The following is a 23262-nucleotide window of genomic DNA, read 5'->3' as shown; positions in this document are numbered from 1 at the left end:
TCAAGGTGATCGTTTATTAAGATGTGGACCTTGGCTTTAATCTGTGAAGGGCAGAGTCTGGATCTCAATGGATGATCACCTTGATTCATATTATGGTGTAAGAATCTTTCATGCTAAGAAAGGATTTACACTTTCATAAAGCAGTAAGGTAAATCTGCCAAGCCAACTTTTTAAAGAGAAACTGCATTCCCCAATATGAGTTTGGAGAAACACAGGAGATACCTGAAACTGAGCATGGGTTTAAAATGCGAAGATGACATCCCTCTACACAGTCTGGTACTGAGTGCTTAAAAACTGACATGCCTGCACATCTGTGTCTGCAGCATTCATTTACTGTACATTAATGCAGCTGCCTGAGCTCTGGCAAAAGACTTTTTTCATTGTCATTAATTTCCAGAACAGGCAGAATACGATCTAGCTTCTAGGGATGGCCTCTTCTGACCTAATTTTGTTGAAAGGTAATCAAAGAGGGTTGTCATTCAGTAGCATAAATCTTAGTTTCAGAGAGGATTTCCCTTTATTTTTAGTAAGTATCATAGAGGAGAAGGATGGGGCATGAAGCAGCTCTTTTTGCAGAATAATATGCTTTTTAAAAGCTTGGTGAGTGATGACATCCCACTGGATGACTGTGCTTTTCATGTGTATCACACTGGAAGGTGTTAGGATCTAAAATTCCTATTCTAACAATCTCCCTGGAGCTTAAACAATTATCTGAACAGTGGTATTAATCAGTTACTTCCCAATGCATTACATATGACAGTGTAAGGATGACAATTACAAACCAATCAGTACATTTTCCTAAACCTGAATATTTTGCCTTTTCGCAGGAGGAGATATACCATAAGAGATAAAATAAGAAAAAAAATCAAAGAAGTTCTCACACATGGTACAAACTTCTAGTATTCTTTTTATCACTATCAGGACAGGCAAACCATTTTTAAAGTTGGGATTTTTTTCCTTCATAGCTTGGTTTTTCATTTGTAAGCAATGAAGAGCACATTAAACCAAAGTTATTCTCTTGCAGCCCAACTTGAGTCCAGAAGGCTTTTGAGATGCTTTGTTCTAATCTTTTGTAACAAATATTGCTACCCAAAGCAAATTCATATCAAATTCTCTTAAAATAAGTGTCACAATGAAGAGCTCTGCCTTATAATTTCAACTACTTCACAGTATTTTTACATACATCAGGTACAATAAAATACTATTCGGATAAAATGTTTTATTATTTGATAACTGTAGAATAAATGATGATGGAGGGTGTTTTTTTTGTAACTGATCTGACCATACATGGTGAATCTGTTCTCTTCAAAAATAGTTTTCTTTCTCAAGGAGAATACCTGTGGCACCGTTCTTTTATAAAAAAGACTAACATTAATCTACTAGGGAATCTACATAGGGAATCTAGCATGATTTATATTAAAGGAATGCTTTTTAAGTATTCAGGAGCTGCTTTATAAGCATTGCAGGGCTTATAGTCCACATCTTGCAAGGTCTGCAATGTTTCCTAACTTTGACAGTACTATTAGAGACGTGAGGATAATCAAGCCAGTTTTTATCTTACTAGCCAGCATACTGCAAACTTCAGTGGGATTCTGGAGTTCAGCACCTTTTCATATGCACAAGAAACCTTCAGTCAACGAACCTTTTGTTGGCACGAGCTCACTGCTCTCAGTACTGAACCAGCAAGTTAAAACTATTGGGTGTAGTTTTGAGAACAATTTGCAGCATCCTTTGTTTACTCTACACATGAAGTTTTAGGCAGATTTTTATTGGTTTTGATGTAAATAAAAGCTATCAAGAACACCAAAGTGTTTTGGAAAAGGATATGATCTATCAGGACTCCATGAATTATTTGCAGTTTCATCAGCCTGTAAAACTGAGAGTCCCTAGAGCCTGGCTCAGGTCTTCTGGTCCACAGCTCAGTCAAATGCATGACTGTTGCTGTCTTAGACCCAGAGCTCCGGATTAAGAGCTGTCACCTCCTGAATAATGATTCAGGAGTAGCCTGCTTGGGGTGTTTACTGACAGGCAAAGGGTCCTCCATCCTGTGGGCCCCCAGCAAATTTCCATCTGACAATCTGACACTGAAGGATGCTGCTGCAGAATACACTGCAGTTTGGTCGGCTGCAGAGGTGTCCTCGTTCCTCCTGGTCACCTGCAGTCCCTGACAGACCCAGAGGAACCAGCAATTCGAAGGCCTCTGTCTTCAGGTTGGAGATAACCCCCAGAAACCGTTTGCTCCCTGGAGGTTCCCAGGGCAGAGGTTTCTATGCCAGCCTTTCCTCTTGCCCACACGGCCGGCCACTCTGCTCGTAGTGTACTCGGGCAGGGTGTATTCCGCTTGAAAGTGAGATCCTCAGAACATATTTCAGATGCTGCGCAGGCAATGCCAGAGGAAAGGGAAATGACAGAAAAGATGAAAAGGTCTGTGTTATGCACAGAACTATCGTGTCCTAATGTGTTGGGGGATACGGCGGGCCCGTAGACCCCTTGTCAGAAGACATAGAGATTGCAGTGTACCCATAAGAAGGCTGCGAGTTGCATCATATAAGGACAATGTAACAAAAAGGAGAAAGAAGAAGATCGCTTCAGAGAACAAGGAGAGTTAGGCTGTGAGAAAGCCAGATTTTGAGCAATGTGAACAGGATTTCAATAACCAATCGTATTGTAGCTACGAGCGCGTGTGCTATGTAACCTATACAATTGAAAGTATAGAATGAACGCGTGAACGGAGCGTGAACAAAAGATTAGATATATAAGAAAGCCAAGTTTGTAATAAAGAGAGAGCTTAACTTAACCCTTCAAGGAGAGTCTTGTCGTTTGTCCGTCCCGACTGAAACGACACTAATGTAAGTCAAAACCCCCTATGTTTTAATATATGTACTCTATCAGAACATAGGATTTTTGTAGCTATGCTTGCCCTCTTTTTCTTTCTTTTTCCATTTCTTCCTATATCAGGTGAAATCTCATGTGAACTTTTCTACATTGTCCACACATCTGAACACCCAGATCTCACATTACTACAATGTGAAATAAACTATTGCTGGCAAGTGATGATTCTTACTGAGCTGTGAAGGAATATGGACCATATTCACTTAGTTCTTTGCAAACTTTCAGTTGGATTTCAGTGAGCTGACACCTATCTCCAAAGGCTCATATTCCCCCCTTTTTTTTTTTTCCCTTTTCTGACACAGCAATTTGAGGCAAGTCAGGACATCTCCATTTTTAAGAGCCAGGTACCGGTGACACCCAGTCGACAAGGGGGAAATATTATTTCAATAATTCCATGTAGTCTCCTATGTCTGCTAAAAGAGAGAATAAATATAATTAGAAAAATCTGACTAGTGTCTTTCTCTGAATCCCCAGTGTGCATCTTTTTTAGCCATCTATTCTCTCTCCTCCAGGCCCTGATCCCACACGTGCTAAACAGTAAGCACAGGACCTATCTGCAAACCTGAAGCTAAGGGTATCTTATACCTCCTAGTATAGGGACATCTGGATCCTAGTTTTCCAGCACTTTTTAGTGCCTTAGGGACTAGAAAGTGCACCTTTGCCAGATTACCACTTTCAGTATTTTTTATTCTTTCAGCATTTGCAACGGTTAGAGAAATACTGTATCCTTCTCTGGGCACAGAGAAGGAACTGAGAAACAGAGCTGAATGACTTGCTCTGAGCCATACAGGGACTCTGCGACAAACTAAGATGTGACACTGTTGAATAATACTGTAGAGGAGGACACTTCCCTCTGAAGCTCAACTCCCAGTTTACACTGACATATTCTACAACCAGGCACCATGTTACAATACCAATGCTCGTTAAATGATAGATTGAAAGTCAGTCTCAAAGTACCAGTGCAGCACATCCTCCTTGAGCCTTCATTCTTAATAAATTGTGAATCACGTATATCCCATCAATAACCTGTTGTGAAAAAACAAAACTTTTCCTTGTTAGATCAGACAGTGCCATTACAAAAAAGGTATATTGTGCTTCTTGTTTTATTTTGCAAACAAACAAGACTACTTTAATTACCATGATCTGACACGCCGTCTCCAGAACAGAAGGTACAGTACTGAAAGGCATAATACATTTGCAATACAGCGATGGTTTATTTTAGACATTAAATGAAATGGCATTAACATAGAGTATGAAAAATACTGCCCTATTCTTAATAGAATCTTTCTTGAAGGAACAATTGTAAAAATGGATTTCAGATTTTACTGCTTAAGTCAAAATATTAAATGTTGTACTAAATCATATTTTGAAAAATACAAAGCTTGTGCCACAAACAAGAAATAACTTTTATTATTCAGGGTGTCTTAGGTGTGTTTTAATTTCTTAGATTTCATAACACAAAGTTAGTCCTTGTTAGACCTTAAATAAGTAGGAGGTTAGCAGAGGCAAGGAGACCTAAAAGTCAAATCTTTTCACAAAGATGACTTTTAATTTTCTGATTGATTAGAGCAAAATAGCCACCACAATCAATATGACAAGCAAATGGGAGGACTGAGTGGCAAATAAATAGGTGGAAAAGTATTTGAGGGGTGTGAATGTTTTAAGAAAGGAGGGCATAAAATGAAGGCCATATTCAGCCAAGAAGAAATCAGAGCAGTAGAAAAATTATAATTTTTAATACCTGTCAGGCAGCACAGCACATCTGCTATGCCTAACAGAACAAACAATTCTTGCACCTGCAGAAAGAAAAGAAATAATAGCCACATAGCATCTTCCCAATGGAAAGAAGTAGACGTGGATGTCCTTAAGAATATAAATTGAGATCCCTGTTAAGGTCACAGCCCAGCAATCGTGGGAACAAAACAGATCCAATGACATCAAACACCTTGTCTGCATTACTGCTGTATACCTCACATACAACATTTTCTCCCACACGCTTCAGTAGGCATATTTGCTTGAAAAGTTTTGTGTGAGCTGCAGCAGAGTGGCAAGAGCTGGAGAGAGCATCCCCCCACAGCCAGGCTGCCCACCCACTGCAGGGGGAGGCACGCAGGCACCAGCGCTGAGCCCCAAGGGGTTCTTGGGCCACATGGTGAGGACCAAAAATTTGGGATGTATGCATCCTGCCGTGGTGTTGAGAGACAGCCACTGATCAGTGCAGAACAGTATTTGTATTCAAACTGCAGGCATCTTCCTTCCTAAGTTCATGTAGTACATTCAGTGATTAAATAAAGCAAACTGGGAATTACGCCACACGAATGGCCATCTGACGACTTTCCAGGTACAATATAAACAGTCCTGAGGGGAAATACCTGAACAGACTAACTGTATCAGCATACACAGGACTTTGCTACCTACAGAGAACTTGCAGAGCACATATTTAAGATACACAATCACGAACACAAAGTGAAATATCAAAAATAGGACTTCAAGGGAAATGTACAACATTTCCCGGGACAGGCATCTGGATATTGTGGAGAATGAAATTTTGAAGGAAACTGCATCAGAAAAATCAAATAAAGCCTAGGTTTTACAGACAGAGAAATATACCATATATCACAACACATTTTTATAGGACAGGCTTCAACAGCTCCCAAGAACCAGGTCACAACCTTAATGTTGGCTGACTGAAGCTATTGCATTACTATCATCACAGATCACTTTTGCATTAGTGATGTGCTAATACCACCAAACGGATTTTAATACATTATAATGTTGGAATTAACCGGTGTTTTCTGATAAGAAGCAAGTCACCTTCTATTATCAGACATCAAATCACTTTAGTATTTTGCTGATATGTTCTCCTCTGGTACAATCTGCCAAAGAAAATAGTTTGCCTGCCTGTAGAGTGGAAAGAAAATGTGCCTGAATAAGATGCAGATAAAAATGGATACAGAAATTAGCCCTGGAGCACCGTAGATTTCCCAAGGCCTTGCTAAAAACTCAGAGACAATAATATTTGGCTTTAAGTGCTCAAGCCCAAGTTTCTCCTCAGAAAATGATAGATCCTATTCAGAGAGCTTAAACGACAGCAAAGATATTTAAAGGAAGACCAAATTTTATTTATTTGCTGGTGCACACTACGTTCATCAAGAACAGGTGTAAGAATAGGCATGGTAGACAGTGAAAGATATCTTTGTAGTAGCATGTGAATTTGTAACTCAGTTATCAAGTACGGACCAAGTCTTTCATTTTAGCAATTGGGCTATGACCATAAGCGTGTGTCTATATCAGGGACTGAAGGATTTGGGGGGGTTTTGGGGGTTACGAATTTGGCTTGCATATATATAGAGAGAATTATGGTACACACTCAAGCACACAACTGGTGCACTTGAAGTGGTTTCCTTTTGAAACTAAGGTTGCTGCCATGCAACAGAACACTAGCTAGGGAGCACAATTTTGATGTGGACACAAGGTCTTCCGCTACATCACTCTCTACATTTTTATGGCACATGCAATGTTAGATTGCTGGCAATCTGTTTATTTCATATCTGTGATGCTTGTTGATGGTGACGCTGTTACAGGTCTACTCTTTACCTATGTATCAGTTATCAAATTATAGTCACGGGTGGACCTCTCCACAATTATCTCTCTATTTTTAATTACTCGGTGCTATGTTCTATTAATGGTTGATAATACTTAGTAAAAAGGACAGGGAAGTGTGCACTTAGTGGTTGTAATTCACAGAAACTATAGATAAATTCCTTGCTGTGTAAGAAAAAAGCTGAAGCTGAAGATCTAGAAAATGATCTCATCTGGAAGATGCCTACAGCCTACCCATTTGTAGATGAGGACGGCAACATGTGCTTCATACTGATTCTTGTATCATAAAGACAGAAAAGGTTATGTCTTGCCCTCCTTCTCTTGGCACATTTTATTGACTGAAACTCCCTTCTACTGCAATGATGTATTTAAAGACAGGTCCTTTTGCACAACAAAACCTTCTGAAGGATATTACCCCAGTGGTGGAAGTCAGCTACCCACACTTCAGTTTCTGAAAGGGAATTGCAGCTTGTTTACCCTGAATGCACCTCCGGCAGGCTCCCTTCTGAGTCATAGTCACAGTAGCAAGACTGAAAGAGAGAGGAGCAGCACAGCTGGAGCCATGGCTTCCAGAAAAGGTTGTCCCATGACAGCTGGTCAGGGACAGCATGCAGGAGTCTGGTGTGGTTGTCTACTGCTACGTGTATGACTCTGAGAATTTCGTAGAAACGGCTCTCCGTTTCTGGAGTCAGTGGGACTTTCTCTTCAGGGTCTCTGGAAAGATCGAAGAGCAGTGGGGGATCATGTCGTGTGATGAATCCTCCATGGCAGAAGCAAACATGGGAATCGTAGCAACCATTGGAGTCTTCAGGACTAAAGTTTGGAGTGAAGAAGAAGACTTTCCAGACAGATTCGCCTGCAATTTACAGACACAAAACAGCTGGTGGTAAAATGACAAACTAAAAGTTCCCTACTCTTACAAAACTCTAATTTTCACCACAGTAAATCAGTCTTTTGGTATAATCTCACTCTGTACAGGAACTGCAATATAATGAAAGAGTAAAACAAAATTGAGCAAAACAAAAATAAGCAAAACATGGCAATTTTCATGCTACACATATTTATGGAAAAATTATGATCATTTCATTCCCTTGGAAGAATTCTGATTAACTAAATCATAGAAGACTTAAAAGAACTTTACGTTTTTACATAAACAGTTCTAAGAAGATTTGCATAAATATTTACTAAGCCATTGTACTGTCTTCTTCAAGACTTATTAAAATGTACCTTTGCTCCTTGACCATAACCAGACACTGTTGGGCCATGCCTGCTTCTCATTTTGCTACTCAAAATAATTTCATTTTTACTTTTTTCTCTCTTCCTCTCTTTGTTGCATTAACCCATTACCCTCTGCCACATGCTTTCACTGCAAACACCTGGAGACAGCGTTTCTCATTTTATTAAATGGGATGACATGAAAAAGTATAATGGATGCTACATTCCTGTCTTAGGCCTCTAGATTTTTTTTTTTTCCAGAAATAAGTAACTGTTACGGCAGTGCAATTTTTACATGACATTCTGCTTTGTAAAATGGGAACCACAGGTCTTAATTTATAGGTGGGTCATTCTCTCTCAACTTAATCTGCTGTGTACAGAAACTGAACTGTCTGCACTAGTGTAACTTCAGTCAGTATGTTCACTGTTTAGAAATACTAATTATTTCATCAATTAAGAACAAGCAGATATCAGTTAGTTCCTTCAAGAAGCACTCTTGATCAGAAGGTACACTGGAAAATCTGTAAATACTTACAGGAAAGGAGTAAACAAAAAATGGCTCCTGTTTTCCACAAGTATCACAGATGAGACAGGTAGGGTAGGAACAGACAGGCACTTCCAGGGAAGCACACTGTCTTCCCACAGCCAGGGAAGATTACAGTTCTCCAGAAATGGAGAAGAGAATAATTAATTAGAGTAAAAAATCTGTACTCTGTTCTTAACAACAGTAGGATACTAAACAGCTGAGGTCTGTGATGTCAGACTACCTACCCGTTTGAGTGTATACAGACATCAGAAATACATATTCATCAGTAATTACTCAGCACCCTATTATGAAAAACATTTTTTGTATCAACTCATTTTTTTAAATACTTGGGGAAAAACTCTTTTTGGTATTTTGTTGAATTTTGTTAAGTTCACAGAAAGCTTGTTAATCTAGTAACAGATTGTCACAGATTTATGTGTGCTACGGTGGTTAATATTCATTAATCAATTCATCAATTCAATAAAATCGAAAGCACTAAAAATTGTGGGAAGGGCAGAGATGGGCTGCTACATGCTATGCTGTAACTACATCACACTCAATTTTTAAAGATAAAAACAGGCTTAAAGAAAGAAATGTTTCAGTGGACTAAAGAGTCACAGGCTGCAGTTCTAGTCTATATCATGAATTTAAAGGACAGTAGGTGACCTTAAGATCCTTTACAGCTTCTTCTATCCCACAGTATTTTTCACCTTATAAGAGATTTTACCTTTAGGAACCAATTCAATGACAGAGCCTGGAGACTTCCAGTTCACTTAGTCTGCACTTAGAAGGGTCGGAGGGGTGGTGGTTGTTACACACATTAGACTGGGAGAACCTTCTGAACGCTGCTTGGAAGTCAGCAAAGGGGAAGGAGCTCTAAAGGCCGAGAGTGACTTGCTGGCACAGACAATAGGACTTGGCAGGCTTTAAAAGGCTCTGGCTGTGACAGCAGCCGTGGCACAGTCTTACTGGGGAAAAGGGAAGGGAAAGGGAAGGCAAGGCAAGGCAGCATTCCTCCATCTATGTTTCCAATAACATTTTGAAAGGTTGGTTTGGTACTTGAACTTTTTGCTCTTTCCTCAGAATTAAAATAAACAAACAAAATCTAAGACACCCCCTTTAAAATTCTTTGAACTTATGCATGGAAAATTTCCCAGAGCAGAAACATGCCTCTCATTTACTGAGATTTAGAATTTACACTCTGGGGAGGTATGTAATTCTATACTAAGCATTCCTTCGGGATGTTTGAAAGTGTTTAATTGGCACGTTGGACAATGAAGAACAGAAAAAGCCAAAAGGTGTTATTAATCAGTGCACCATGTCCTCTGTAGACCATGCAACATTTGCCCCACCTGAGAATTTGATTCGGGGCATTCAACACCTTGATAGAAGAAGAGCAGAAAAAATTTATATAGCTATTAAAATGTGAACTAAAAGAAGCTCCAGTAAGGCCATGCATACGAGAACTTTGTGGCCAGGCTGTCTTACCATGCATCTATCTTTGTGCTGAATTACGTTGAAAAGAAATTTTAGCCAGCCTTTTTTGGTGTTGGGCACCGTAGCACCAGGCCAGTTCAAGGACTTGCAGATAGCAATATAAAGTTGGGGATTCTGAATTAATGCAAGTCAGTACAAGCAGCTCTGATAGGTAAGACATGGGGAAAAGAAAGGAAGTTATACCGGGATTTATTTTCCCCACAGAATAAGGAACCGTTCAGGTTTGCCTATATACAGAGCATACGGCATGTTGCAAAATCACGCGTGGGGTCAGGGACAGGGCGTGTGTGACGCCACATCACGTCTGAATCACCTCGCTAGTGTTTTGAAGAGCTGATGCTACTTTATGAGCTATGCAGCTATATAATGTCATGGCCATACTGCGCATAACACTCCGCTCTGGGAGCGCAAAGCCTGTTATTGTGCAATGTTTGTCTGTTGGACTGCAGGGATGTTTCAGCGAGGATCTGGAACTTCATGTGGTGCTGGAGGAGCAGCAGCACAGGCTTTAACCACCGATTTCCTAAGCATTATAAAAACAACAGCATATCTGTCAGTGTCTGTGACTGTGGAGCAGCCAGTGTAATATACTAGGAGACACAAAGAGCTGTCAGACCTGTAAAGCTGATGAACTGTATAAGGCTCGGTATTAGAAAGAGAGAGCTCTCTCCCAGTCTCTCCTGGCTGACATAAAACCTCATTTTGTCAGAGGGTTAACTACAAGGATCAAATTAATCTCTGAGTAATTAACGATACCTTTGTTCTGCGAAGCATCTGGATAGTAAACTCTCTTTATATAAAAAGATAACTATATATCTCTTCCTCAGTGAAGTGAGTAGCAAAATTGTCAGGGCTCCCCCACAGTCAAGTATATCAGGTCCTTTCTAAAACAGCAGGCAAGCCCCAAGCCTGCAGGACCCTTCAAGATCCTGTCCCAACACTTCACAGCTACTTCATTTGGCGTCCATTTTTTCTGCAATTCTCCAGCTCTCTGAATTGTCCAACAGTTTCACCTATTCAGCTCTCAGAACAACTCTTTCCTTTGAGAAAAACAAAAGCTAGTTGTACATATAAATAGTCTCAAATTAAAATAGGTTGCAATTAGTTCAAGGAAATCTGCTCTGAACGTAATTGTTCAGAGTTCGATCTCCCTAACAGACTCCTCTTCTGTTTTATTATCCTTCACCCGTATGTTTATCCTCTCATACAGTCAACCGTAGCTCCCACAGACAGGTAGCAACCGTGAGATTAAATAAAAGTGTCTCAGTAAGTTATATTAATATTTCCAAGATGAAGTGACACACTGGATATGGATGTCATTTCTCCTATAATAGCACTGTTCTTAATCACGGATGGCTAAATGGTGTTTTCTGATAAACGGTTCTTGAAGTGAATAGAAGCTATTGCTGTGTTATTGCCTGGACTTCATTTTTGCTGCATTTAATCTATGACATTATCTTTATAGATTTGCTGCTACTGCCTTCTCTTTTGTTTATATTATTTTGCTTCTTCTTTCTGTAGAAGAACAAGTTAAACAAGTCTGTTCTTCACTGTAAACTGAGGAGCTGGTCTCTCCTTCACTTCAGATGCCTTTGAGCATAACCAGTGGGGTGTAGTGTACCAGTGCAAACTGCCCACAGGCTTTTCCTGAATCCTGAGTGTGCTCTGTAGCCATTGTCAGCTCCCACGCTCTAACTCACGCCAGCTCTTCTTCATTTATACAGAGAAGCAGACTAAAGCTGCAAGTCACTTGAAAATGACATTTTTCAAGATAACTCTTGTTATTGTTTGACTGAATCCTTTCTTCCCGCTTCCCTATTCATTTAGAATTGTTAGGTTCTCTGGTAATGTTACATAAAGTTGATATCACTTATATGTATATATTCAGCTCTTCAATAATGTAACAATTTAGAAAAGGTTTCAGTAGCTAAATTCTTGTAGAACTATGTATAGCACATAGAGAACACTATTTGGTTACAATAAAGAAAACATACATATTATTTTCATGACTTCGTGCATTCCTCAAACAGCTAATAAAAATTTGCTATTTGAGTTTTAAAATTTGTAACTTTATTGCTCTTTCAGTGAAAATTTGTATTTTTTTAGATACTTCTTTTAAGTATCTGTGTCTCTTACGATGTTATATTGTTACATCAGTCAGAAGACAGCACATTATGTCCCAGTGTAGGTGGAGAATAACTGAGTGATATTCAAAGACATAATGTTAGTTTATGAGAACCAGTTGTTGCTAGAAGAGGCTTGCATAAAGAACTGCCCAGAACATGCGGTATTTGAGGTAAAACCATGAAAAAAGACAGTAGTAGCAGGGATTTTAAAATCTTAAGGATAGAAACTGTGATAAGGAACTGTTCAGGTTTGCCTATATACAGAGCATATGGCACGTTGCATGTTAAGTGAAAACAGAAAGGATTGCATGTTGGTGGACAACTGGTAATAACTGAACAACTGCTGGAGGAAAAATATAAGATATAGTGAAATCACACTCAGGCTGCTGGAGTCAAGACCGAAATCTCATGACTTATTATCTAAAGTGCTGTGGTACAAGAAATTCCACTGAATTCTGTTCAAAAGTCAAGACTATCTGCTGAACGGTAGCAGCTAACAAAGAATTATTTTCCTGAATTTTTCATCATCATCTTCAAAAAGAATTGATTGATCATTTACAGTGTTCTCCTTTCTTCTTGAAGAAAGTCCCATATGGGAAGAATCTGTGGGTATAGAAACTATGCTGCTAAAACAGGAAGTGCTATAATGCAATGTTATGCCTCATATTTGGAAGTCTTCATTAACAGCAACATGGAAGAATACAAGTTGCCCTGGAAAAAAATTCCATCCGCAGTAATGTGATGCACAAAATCCAGACACTTGTTAAAGATCTATTTGAAGACTCTATTTACTTGCTGAATGGTCCATGTAATTTTCCGTTCATCCAAGCAGCAGTCGATGCCATGCTGAAGACAGAAGATAATGTTGGCACACAAAAAAATTACCGGTCATTTCCAACCTATATTCAAAAGTCCTTGAAAACAGAAAAGCCTTACTTTATTGCTTGTGAGAGAAATAGTATTAATTTGTATGTACTGGTTTTCCGTTGGAGTCATTAAGAGATACAGTTAAGAACCAAGAGAGCAACACACTTAAAAAACAAAGATGGCAAAAAACAGAGAAACCTATTCGGAATTGTGTTTTGCCTTTTGTTCTTTCTGTCCTTCAAAAATGCATTTTATTAACAGAAAATAAATTGAGGGCAATCATTATGCTCTTACATAAAGTGGATGCAATCATTCTGAGTGAAATGAACAGATCTGCAAGATTCAGACAGCAATTTTCCTGATACTGAGCAAACGTACGAGACAAAGATGCAAAGAAGTCCAAAGAAACTTCTGCAAATATTTTCAGACAAGTTTGAAACAACCAAAACCATCCCCAGGAATTTGTTTGTAAGTTATTTTCTCCAGACCTTTTTCAAAATTTGGATGTCAAAAAATCCTTTGATGCACAAAATGCTAATGAAGTATTTCAAATCATTAATCTGAAAACTGATAGTGGGTTTAACCTTTAAATAGCAAGAAGAATATCTAAAACCAAAGAAATAACCATGCAAAGTCACTTTAAAAGTTAAAAGTAGAAATAGTAGCCTAGAATTTTGTGCTCTGCCAAAGAATACTGAATACTTATTTGTTTTGTTTTAAAAAGTTGAGGACAAAGGTGAATTATGCTTCCTTACAGCTATTTCAGGTATTTCAGCTAAATACTTATTTATTTTTACTTTTAGAAAGCTACTAGGATACTTGGGAAATCTTCTAGGAAAATATTTTTTGTTTTATTTTGAAAATTGCATCAGTTAAGCATAAATTACATAAAAAGGGGTTCCCTTTGTCAGAGTAAAAAAAAATGAGTTAAAGAAAGCAACCATTTCTAAGTGATATGGTGCAAAAATCTCAGTATAAGTGAGCCCTAAGCATAAAAAATAAAAGACTGTGAATGACTGAATTTTCGTTTTATTGTAAAGACTATAGTATGTGTAGTTTAGTATCTGAAATATGTGACAATAGTTTCTGTCCCACTGTTAGAAAATGCACGTGTTTGCCAGAATCTAAAACCAGCAAAACATTACAAATGGTGTTAAACTTTGGGGAGAACAGCTGAAAGTAAATAGGAATTTGCGTCCTTAGAAAGAAAAGCTGGAAAAATTGTGCAGGTATTAAGACAAATAGAACTAAAAAAGGGTATTACCTGATAGCTTGGGGATGTTATAATACCAGTGTTTCAGCTGGAAATTGAGTCTTGAGGGATATTGAGAAGTTTAAACCTATTTCATTAAGGTTCTTATGAGCCTATAATTTGGAACTAACACATTTGAAGAAATGGAAAGTACAAGTTTTCTGAAGGTCTGTGATGCAGATTAATGTGACTAATGAGCATATGTTCAAACAATGTAAAAATCCCTCAAAATCCTGAATTAAACCTAAACACCAAAAGTACATATCACAGGATGTTCTCTCAAAGATGATCTGCAGGGATTCTTATATAAGTTTATTCCTAAGAAAATTTCTAGAAGTCTATTTTTATTTTCTGTTTTCAGACCTGCTCAAGGTTAAGGTATTTCAGAGAAATACAGTAATTTGCCAGTGTGGACCTCTATGCAAAAACCAAACTTCATTTCACAGTTCTCCAGTCAGCACGAATGCTTGAGTTTGAAGAGAAGAGTTTTAGGAAAGCAATGGGAATATTTTCTCATCTTGGTGGTATGCGAGATGGATGCAGAGATCTTCAGATCACCTCCAGATGACAGTAAGTGATGGAAAAGGGAAAGAACCTTGACTCTCTCCTCCCAATTTCCAGACTTAAGGAATGCATTTGTGCAGCATAGTGAAAAACAGGCTTTATCCTTCTGAAGTGCTATAACCTGCTAAAATCTCTTTCCTACTTAAAACGAGAACAGAGAAGGGTCTCCTGGGGCTCCAGATGAGATGAATACATTTTAACTGTTCCTTATATAGGACTTAAATGGAGAGGTCAGAATTGTTTTGATGAAAGGTTACTTCAGAACTGTCACTCAATACAAAATAACTTTGGCTTGTGAACTCTGTTCAGTCATGCACGAAGTAAACAAAATAATCAAAGGGTTTTTTGGGCTTTGTTTGATTGGAGTTTTTTGGTTTGTTTGGGTTTTTAATGGTTCATTGCATTGGTGTATAGGAGGTTTGGCTTGTGCCTTCCATGCCGCAGCCGTTCCTGCCCTTTAGTTTGCGATCTAAACCAGGAACAAGGGAAGTGCAAATAAGGGGGAAAAAAAAACCAAACCAAACCAAACCACAAAAACAAAACAGAAAGAAGGTCTCTTATTTCATCTTATTTCATTTCAATTTAACCAACTGGACTGGGAAGCTGGGTTTATGTTCTTACTATGATTAGGAATAGCGTAAATATTTAAAAAAACAGGTGGGGATTTAATTTTTTTTTCCCCTTTGTCTGTGTCTGTCTCCCAGGGCAAGTAGGGGCGTGCTGGTGCGGAGTGGAGCACTGCAAATCCCAAGGTACAAATAGCTCTGCCTGAGCCTAACAATAAGTCTGCTGCCACTGTCACAGAGCAGAGCAGAGGCAAGAAAATGCTGTAACAGTATTTGTCATGATTGTCAGGAGAAGCACTTTCCTACCTAAAATATTGTTAGCAGAAATGTGTATCGGTTGATTGGGTCAATTTTCTTGAGCTTGATATAAACAGTTTTGTGATGTCTGTTCAAGCTAGAAATGCTCTTCTTCCCTTCGGCCGTTCCATTATTTCACACTTACCAAATGATATACCCATACTGTGTCACCCAAATTCAGCTGCAACTGCGCTGATATGAGGATCAAGATAGCAAATTAAAATACTTAATGAGATGGTTTAGGCAAATGACACTTGATGCTTGTTCTGCTTTTTCCAGCTGTTGTGGTTGAAACACTGAACACAAACTAGGGATTTGGGAGACCATTTGGGATGCCTCCATGAAATGGGCAAGATCAGGTAGACAGAGGAAAAGAAAAACCAACCAAGGGTGCAAATGAAGAGTGAAGATGATGCTCACAAAGCAAGTTAGGAAGCAGGCAAAACAAAATACGTTCAATAATCAAGTAGATGAAAAGATCATAATGGACTTCATCGAAAAACAGTAATGAGTGATTCAGATGTTTGATACGGTGCAAAAAGGTATGCCTTCTTTACATTATCAAAGAAGAAAACCATGAGCAAAGAAAGAAGGCAAAAAGAACTTAACCCCCCCCAAAAAAATAAACAAGCAAAAAACCAAAAAAAACACTTGTAAGATAACACACTTCTCTAGAGAACAGTGGAAGTGAGGGAACTTATGAGACTGAAAAACAGAAAAGGCAAATGACAGGAAATGCCTCATGAGGGTCAGTGTTTATTACAGCTTCTGCAGTTGCAGAAGGGAAAGATTCACACAAGGGTGTGATCAATTACGAGGATCACAAGGAGTTTCACTACCAGTGAGAATGGAAGCTCAGAAATGGGGACAGAAAGGGGAATAAACAGATGGGGAAAGGATGAAAACAGGGTAAAAGGACATAGTTCAGAGAGGAGAAAAGGGCTGCTCTTTATCCAACAAAAATGTGATGTAAGTAATCTGAAGACTCATGGGTTATTACTGAAGGAAAAGTAAGTTTTCTACCATCAATTAGATAATTGATGTCATTTAACTCTTTCATGGGATTGTGCAGCTGAACCAGTGGAGAACAGACATAAATCCACATCACACTGACACTTCATGATGACCCTCAAAACTAGAAAAGTGGTCTGCACCACTTGCCTTCGACTGTTGAGGAAATCTCAAGGAAAAGTTTTGCTCATCGAGTCCAACCGTTAACCTAGCACTAACAAGTCGACCACTAAACCATGTCCCCAAGCACCACCACATCTATACTTCTTTTAAATACCTCCAGGGATGGCGATTCAACCCCTTCCCTGGGCAGCCTGTTCCAATGCTTGATAACCCTTTCAGTGAAGACATTTTTCCTAATATCCAATCTAAACCTCCCCTGTGCAACCTGAGGCTATTTCTGCTTGTGACCTGGGAGAAGAGACTGACCCCCACTTCTCTACAACCTCCTTTTGGGTAGCTGTAGAGATAATGTCTCTACATTAGAGCTCCTTTTCTCCAGGCTAAACAACCCCAGCTCCCTCAGCCCCTCCTCATAAGCTCTGTGCTCGAGACCCCTCACCAGCTTCATTTCCCTTCTTTGGACACGCTCCAGCACCTCAATGTCTTCCTTGTAGTGAGGGGCCCAAAACTAAACACAGTATTCCAGGTGTTACAAGTTTCTGTACAATTTCGCTGATAGAGTATATTACATTGCCACTGAATGTTGCTATTAAGACAAAGACTGGTGACAAGGAATGAGGTTTAATGAGACTTAATGGAGTTTATAAAGTCATTTGGGGGAAGGACATCTATGCCTCCACATTAAGAGCTGCCCCAATAACCAACAACATTTACCTGTAAGAAAGAATAAAAAGCTTCTCAGAGAGCTGATAGCTGACAGACAAGGTAAATGACTGGTTTAGTCTTGTGTTAAAAGGAAAGCAAGTGGCACTTTCTTAATTAGATTTTAAAGATCTTTATGTCACTGTAACTCAAATCAGGATCTGTATCTCATCCATATTTTTCTTTTCTGGCCATTCTTTTCACTTCTTTCACAACACTGATGCATGGATAAAATGCCATTCTCTACTATAATTCACTCTTTGTGTTTTACTACACAGTCTAACTTGGCTATCTTATGTATTGCGTATTTGTAGACAGGCCCTTATTTGAACCTCTGCTAATTTAAAAGAAAAATTACATTAATTAAATGAGACAATCTTAAAATTCCCAGTCAATCTCAAGAGACTCCCATAATGCCATTCCTGACACTTAGCAAAATATTAACGTCTTTCACATTGTGCAAAAGGTGGCAAGGCATTTCTAATTTTAAATTCAAGGTACTGAGTAGGATTTATTGCTCATCACCATGCTGCTTCTTAGTATGCAATCTGACAACCTGGTCACCTCACCTAATTTCGGATCGCTGCAAAGTGGAGGTCTTTACGTAAGCTAGTTACCAGCCTATACTGATCTGCTTCTTACCTTTGTTAGAGGCCTGCTTCAGGCTGAGAAGCAGCTTGTGAGAGAAGCTTGTTTTTCTTTTGATGAGACTGATCAGCTCAGGTTAGCTCAGCTGTAGGTGTTTACACTGTAGACATCTACATGTTGTCATTGCCAACCTCATAATTTGCCAAAACTCTGAGGTGTCAAGAGCCTTGAGGGCACTAAAGAGCCTCACTGGCCCTGACCAGCCCTAGGGTGGACCCCCATCCACGCATCCCCTGCCCATGGACCAGGATTCCCATTTCAGCTCAGCCTGAGGCCATCAGTCCCTGCCTGAGTGGTGCTGCAGGAGTGCCAGTTCCCAGCCCTGTCTCTGGATGGCCCTAGGTAGTAGCCTTTCTTCCAGCTCTGTGATGCTCCCATCTCCTCCTGTTCCTGACTGGACTTCCTGGATAGACCTTGAACCCGAATCACCACTTTGCCTAGGTTGGAGACTAGTGATGGACTCTGTTATCAGCACTCAGCTCTGCTCGCTCTGCTTGGGTGCTGGAAGTCGTTGCTTTTTCAGTAAAAGCACTACAAGTGCTGGGGTCACTTACAGTTTTGTTGGAGTCACTTTTAGAGTGAAGCATCACCCCAAGTTAGAGAGTTGAACTTCTTATCTCTCCAGCATTCTCCAGTCCATCTTTAATTTTGCTTTCTAAGATCAAATATCTATCTACAAGGTGCAGCTGCTTATGAAAGATCACACAGTGTCCATAGATAGTGGGTTAAACATCTCCTCTCAAGTATGTGGAAAACCTACATATTTACCTGATGTGGCCAGAGGTTTTGCCTTCCTTGTTCATATATGTTACTTCTGTATACTTTTTTTTAATGTCTTACTCATCATTAACAATCAGTCAACGACCTTTGATATACGATCACTAGCTACAGTACATCTGCATTGACTCTGCTTACGCGTCTGTATCTTTATCATATCACTGTATGCAGTTTCCTCTGTTCCAGTTGTAGCAAATAAGAACAAAAGCTTATTTCTGATATTTCAAATGAATTTTCTTTTTGTCATCTAATTCATCCCCCTGCCACTGCACAATTGTTCCCTACAATGTATTTTTTAAGAGCTCTCTTGATGGATGGTGTCTTCTATTGTAACTTTTGTGCTACTATCATTCATTTCCTTTATTGCGGAAGACAAAGACATTTTATTGGCACACTCTTTTCACTTAGTGTTCTATCTACTAACTTTTTCAAATACAAATCCTTCACAAACTTTTGCTGGAGTTTAAATAAAGGTTTTGGTGCAGATGATTGTCTCAGACTTCATAGAATCACAGAATCATAGAATGGTTAGAGTTGGAAAGGACCTTAAAGATCATCTAGTTCTAAGCCCCCTACCATGGGCAGGGACACCTCCCACTAGACCAGGCTGCTCAAAGCCCCATCCAGCCTGGCCTGGAACAATGCCAGGGATGGGGCATCCACCAGGTTCATTCAGGTTGCCCCATCCCTCAATTACCTGTTGCATTGTCTATTGTAAATTTCATTTCTACACCTTTTATAGAGTTGTGCTCCACTGAAATGAATGATAAAATCCCTGTGAATTTACTGAGAGGATGATTTCATCTTGTTTGCCTTCAGTTCAACAGAGTATTTCTATCTTAACTTAAAAATACAAATAATAACCTCATGCTTAAATTCAGCAAAGTACAATGTAATCTGTGACTGAAGCTGCTGTGTGGTCATCTAATTCTTTAAGCAAGGATCTACATATGCTCCTCAACTCCCATCAAATCTCCTACTTCAAACTATTTGAGAAAAAAATAATTGAGTAAATTATTTTTTCAGCTGCCTGTGTTGTTGCTTAATAAAACAGTTAATAAAAACTGTTTTATTTCTTTGCTACACTGATACTGATGGATACACCGTGAGTGATTTACTTAATATTGCCCCAAGGCCTACAGGAAGAAGAAACCTGAATCGAGTTTTACCAAGTGTCTTGTTCACTAGACAACTTAGCTTGTAGAAAAATCAGTGTTCAGCATTTAGATCCTAGCTCCCTGAAGATTAAATTCATGTCTGCTTAGCAACATCCTCTAACTCCAGACATAAATTCCTCAGTTACTCAAGTTCCCATTGGTAAAATCTGGTTGCCTTTTCTTCTTCTGGCACGTACATGAATATGCATATATGACATATTACCTGGTATGTCCAGGTAAGTCCAGGTGGTTCTGAGCTGTGTGGTGCATGGACCTGCGTGCAGTATTTGAACAATGTCCTTCCCACCTCAAGCCTGCTGGAGAGATTCAGCAGCATAGAACAGTCCTACACAATGTCCATCGTGCTCAACTGAGATGTCATCAGCCCTGGAGTGAGTTCATCTCAAGCTAGAAGAAAGCAGCAATGGAGCTGGGAAACTCCAGTTATTGTCTTTCACTCTCTGCATCATATCTCTTTACACTTTTATGTGTAAAAAAAAAGACAAAATTGCTAGGATTTAAGGCAGTGTTTGATTTCTCTCCTAAAAATGACTATAAACCAGATTCTAACTTAAAAATTCTAGCCAGTCATTTTCATGGATCACAAAGGGTGGGCTTTTTTTGTTTACTTCCCATAATACACGAGTGGCAAAATTAATTCTCTTTTTTTTTTTCCCCCTCCAATCTCTGAAGCACAGTTGAAGGAGGGTATGTAGACCATTGCTGTGAATGAGGTGGCAGAGACAATGTTCGTTCCCTTTGGCTTGATCTCTTATTTTTAACTAACTGCATAATTCAATGTAGTAATTCTAGCATGCCTCAATATATCTTTGAAGAGGGCATTTATGTCACAAACTTAATCCAACATTTATTATTATTTATTGTGGCACCATTACAGATCTGTTATGCAAGACAGTTACAAAGATGAGTTAAACAAAGCCTCATCCTTGAGCATGAAATCCTACACCTTTAACCAGCCTAAGAGTATATTCCCATAGATTACTGTTTAGTTTAATGGCTTTGACCCAATATTTTAGGAAGTAATATAAATAAATATAAGCCAGCTTGCAACCTAAAGTCACTCAGTGACACATTGTACTTCCTCAAAACTACTGAAAGTGCTTTTGGCATTACATGACAAGATATAAATTTTATATATGTCCTCCCTCCTCACTGCAGTTAAGAGTGATGACAGCACTCAAAGGATATTGTGAAATACAAACATCTGCATACTGGTAGTTGTTTTTTGGCTTTTGAATCTTACATTCAATTTTTAATTCACAGTTCTGCAAACTCAGCCTTCATCTGTAAATTTTAGCTGGTTTATTTGTCAAAATACTCTGTAAAGATCTGTGACAATAGTAGTGGTAGCAGGAAACACCAGGAAATGTTTTCCTATTGTATTCGCTACTGTGGCTCCTTCTATGCATTTTTATGCTATTCTCCACAAGGCATGCAACCATACACACATTCCTCATCTGTTGCAATGGAAAAGAAAATTAACTACATACATGATTTTCAGCAGTAAAACAGGTTTACTTCAGCTTTCAGCAGTAATCCATTCTGCTTCATACTTTAGTGCATTGCACACTGACAGACGTTTATCAAAACCTCAGTCTAGTCATTACTTGAAACTCAAATTCAGGCAATGTTTACACAGGTGCTTAACTTTCTCTTACACTACCAAAGATGTCTCTAAGTGTCTGGCATTCATGCTGAGCATGTCCAAGCTTAAACTCTGTTTCTTTACTGATACTGAGTCAGTATTCCTAACCGAGGTCCTGGCACTTAGTCTGTGTAGACGTAAAAAGGAACCTGAAATTCAGTTAGGATTAGAGATTAGGAAATCTCCCAATAAAAGTGCATTCAAATGGAGATAAAGCCAGGTGAATGGACTCGGTAAACAATTTTCCTGTCACCCATATCCTCACCTTCACTTTGAAAGATTTTCCTGTCTTGATGAATCTCAAAGGTCTGCCTAGTTTTAACTTCATAAGTTTGGATCACTACTTTCTTCTTGTCTATCTAAATAAAAATACCAAAAACTTAAATGTAAAAAAGGCTGTCTGCCTCCACAACCATCTCCCCACAAACAGATCAAAATTTATCAGAGAAATAAGATGCCCCTACACAGCCATGTAGATCCTCGTATGACCAAACAACAAAGGTGATTCTAGCCTTCCTAAAGGTGCTCTTCCTGCCTGAGACACAATGCGTTCTCATACACTTTGCCAGAATATGTAGCGATTGAAATACAAAATCTAACAACGAATAGTGGTAAAGATATATCTGAGGTCAATTTGGTCCACAAAGTGAAAAAATAGCTTGAAATTGGTTAGGAAAGACCAAGTATAATTGCCATGGGAACGTCTTCTTGTGTGTCAAGCCAGGGACTTCTCTGCTGGGCTCAGCCAAGCACTGAGGTTCACCTGTTGATGAGGTACAAACCTGTTGCTGGCTCTTTCATGCCACAGCAATAACCCTTCTGTATGAAATAATTAGTATTTATATATCAAGCTTGACAACACGAAGAAATACTTATCAGGGAATACTCAAGTCAGTTTTGCATGTAGACACTATCCTTGCTAGTTGTAATCATTCGCCAGCATCCTAAGTTTGAGGACTACCTACTAATGGAATAATCATTTGCAGCATTCAAATAATTTATACTTAAATTTTTCATTTGATTACAAGATAACAATTTATAAAGTTTTTCATGTTAAACTATGTTAAAGAGACATAGGAATATGTTGGCTTTTGCATATTTTTCGATCTTCAAAATATGAACACTTCTCATAGTTACTTAAAATTGGATTAAATGCTTTGAAAACATGTACTCAAAAATATTCTGTCAAATATGAGTGGTATATTTACTTTTCTTTATTTCAACCTGCCAGTTGCTAAACATTCAGATATACTTCTCAGAACTTCTTCCTATTTATTTTTTTTTTGCCAAAACTCAGTATACCGTAAGTATTTAAAAGCACTGGCAGAAATTAAAACACTTCCTAACTATAGACCTGAAAAATTTTGACATATGAAAGGGGAAAAAAAAAAGGACTTTGATAATACTCAGGAGCTACAGGCATTGTATTTATTATCAAGTTCCAAAATCCAGTTAAAGCCTTTCTCAGCACTTTTTCTTGATTATTACAGCCTCATTGTGAACACCACCATTGTTTTCTAAGACGGCCTTTTCTTGTCACTACAAGTCCAAGATGTTTGCAGCTACTTGGCATTCTTGAGATCCACAGAACTTCTAAATGACCTAGAAGCTCTGCTAGGGCAGAGCTGAATGAACTGAAGCACATGAACGAACAACCTGTATTCTTGTACAATTGTTTGCAATTCCCAGTTGCTTTTCTATCCACCGACTGATTATGTTACCGTTGACCGTGAAACTAAACTCAGACATTTGTGTTCAGTACTTACTCTTGTG

General features: G+C 38.8%; 1 protein-coding gene across 7 annotated transcripts in view; it reads right to left on the bottom strand.

The window, feature by feature from the left end:
- Positions 1–3846: 3846 nt before the first annotated feature.
- STS (steroid sulfatase) overlaps positions 3847–23262 on the bottom strand; it is a 118448-nt gene continuing 99032 nt past the window's right edge. For 5 of the 7 annotated variants that reach the window (XM_063341164.1, XM_063341174.1, XM_063341201.1 and 2 more), the window contains one exon: positions 3848–7351. In XM_063341164.1, coding sequence (XP_063197234.1) covers positions 6969–7351 — 383 coding nt within the window. In that variant the 3' untranslated portion in view covers positions 3848–6968. Of the gene's footprint in view, positions 7352–23262 lie in introns of all 7 variants that reach the window. The other 2 variants (XM_063341192.1, XM_063341220.1) reach the window with 1 other exon arrangement.

Source organism: Chroicocephalus ridibundus, chromosome 1 (assembly GCF_963924245.1).
Source record: "Chroicocephalus ridibundus chromosome 1, bChrRid1.1, whole genome shotgun sequence".
In the NCBI taxonomy this organism is placed as follows: Eukaryota; Metazoa; Chordata; class Aves; order Charadriiformes; family Laridae; genus Chroicocephalus; species Chroicocephalus ridibundus.
This window is presented reverse-complemented; position numbering and strand designations above follow the sequence as displayed.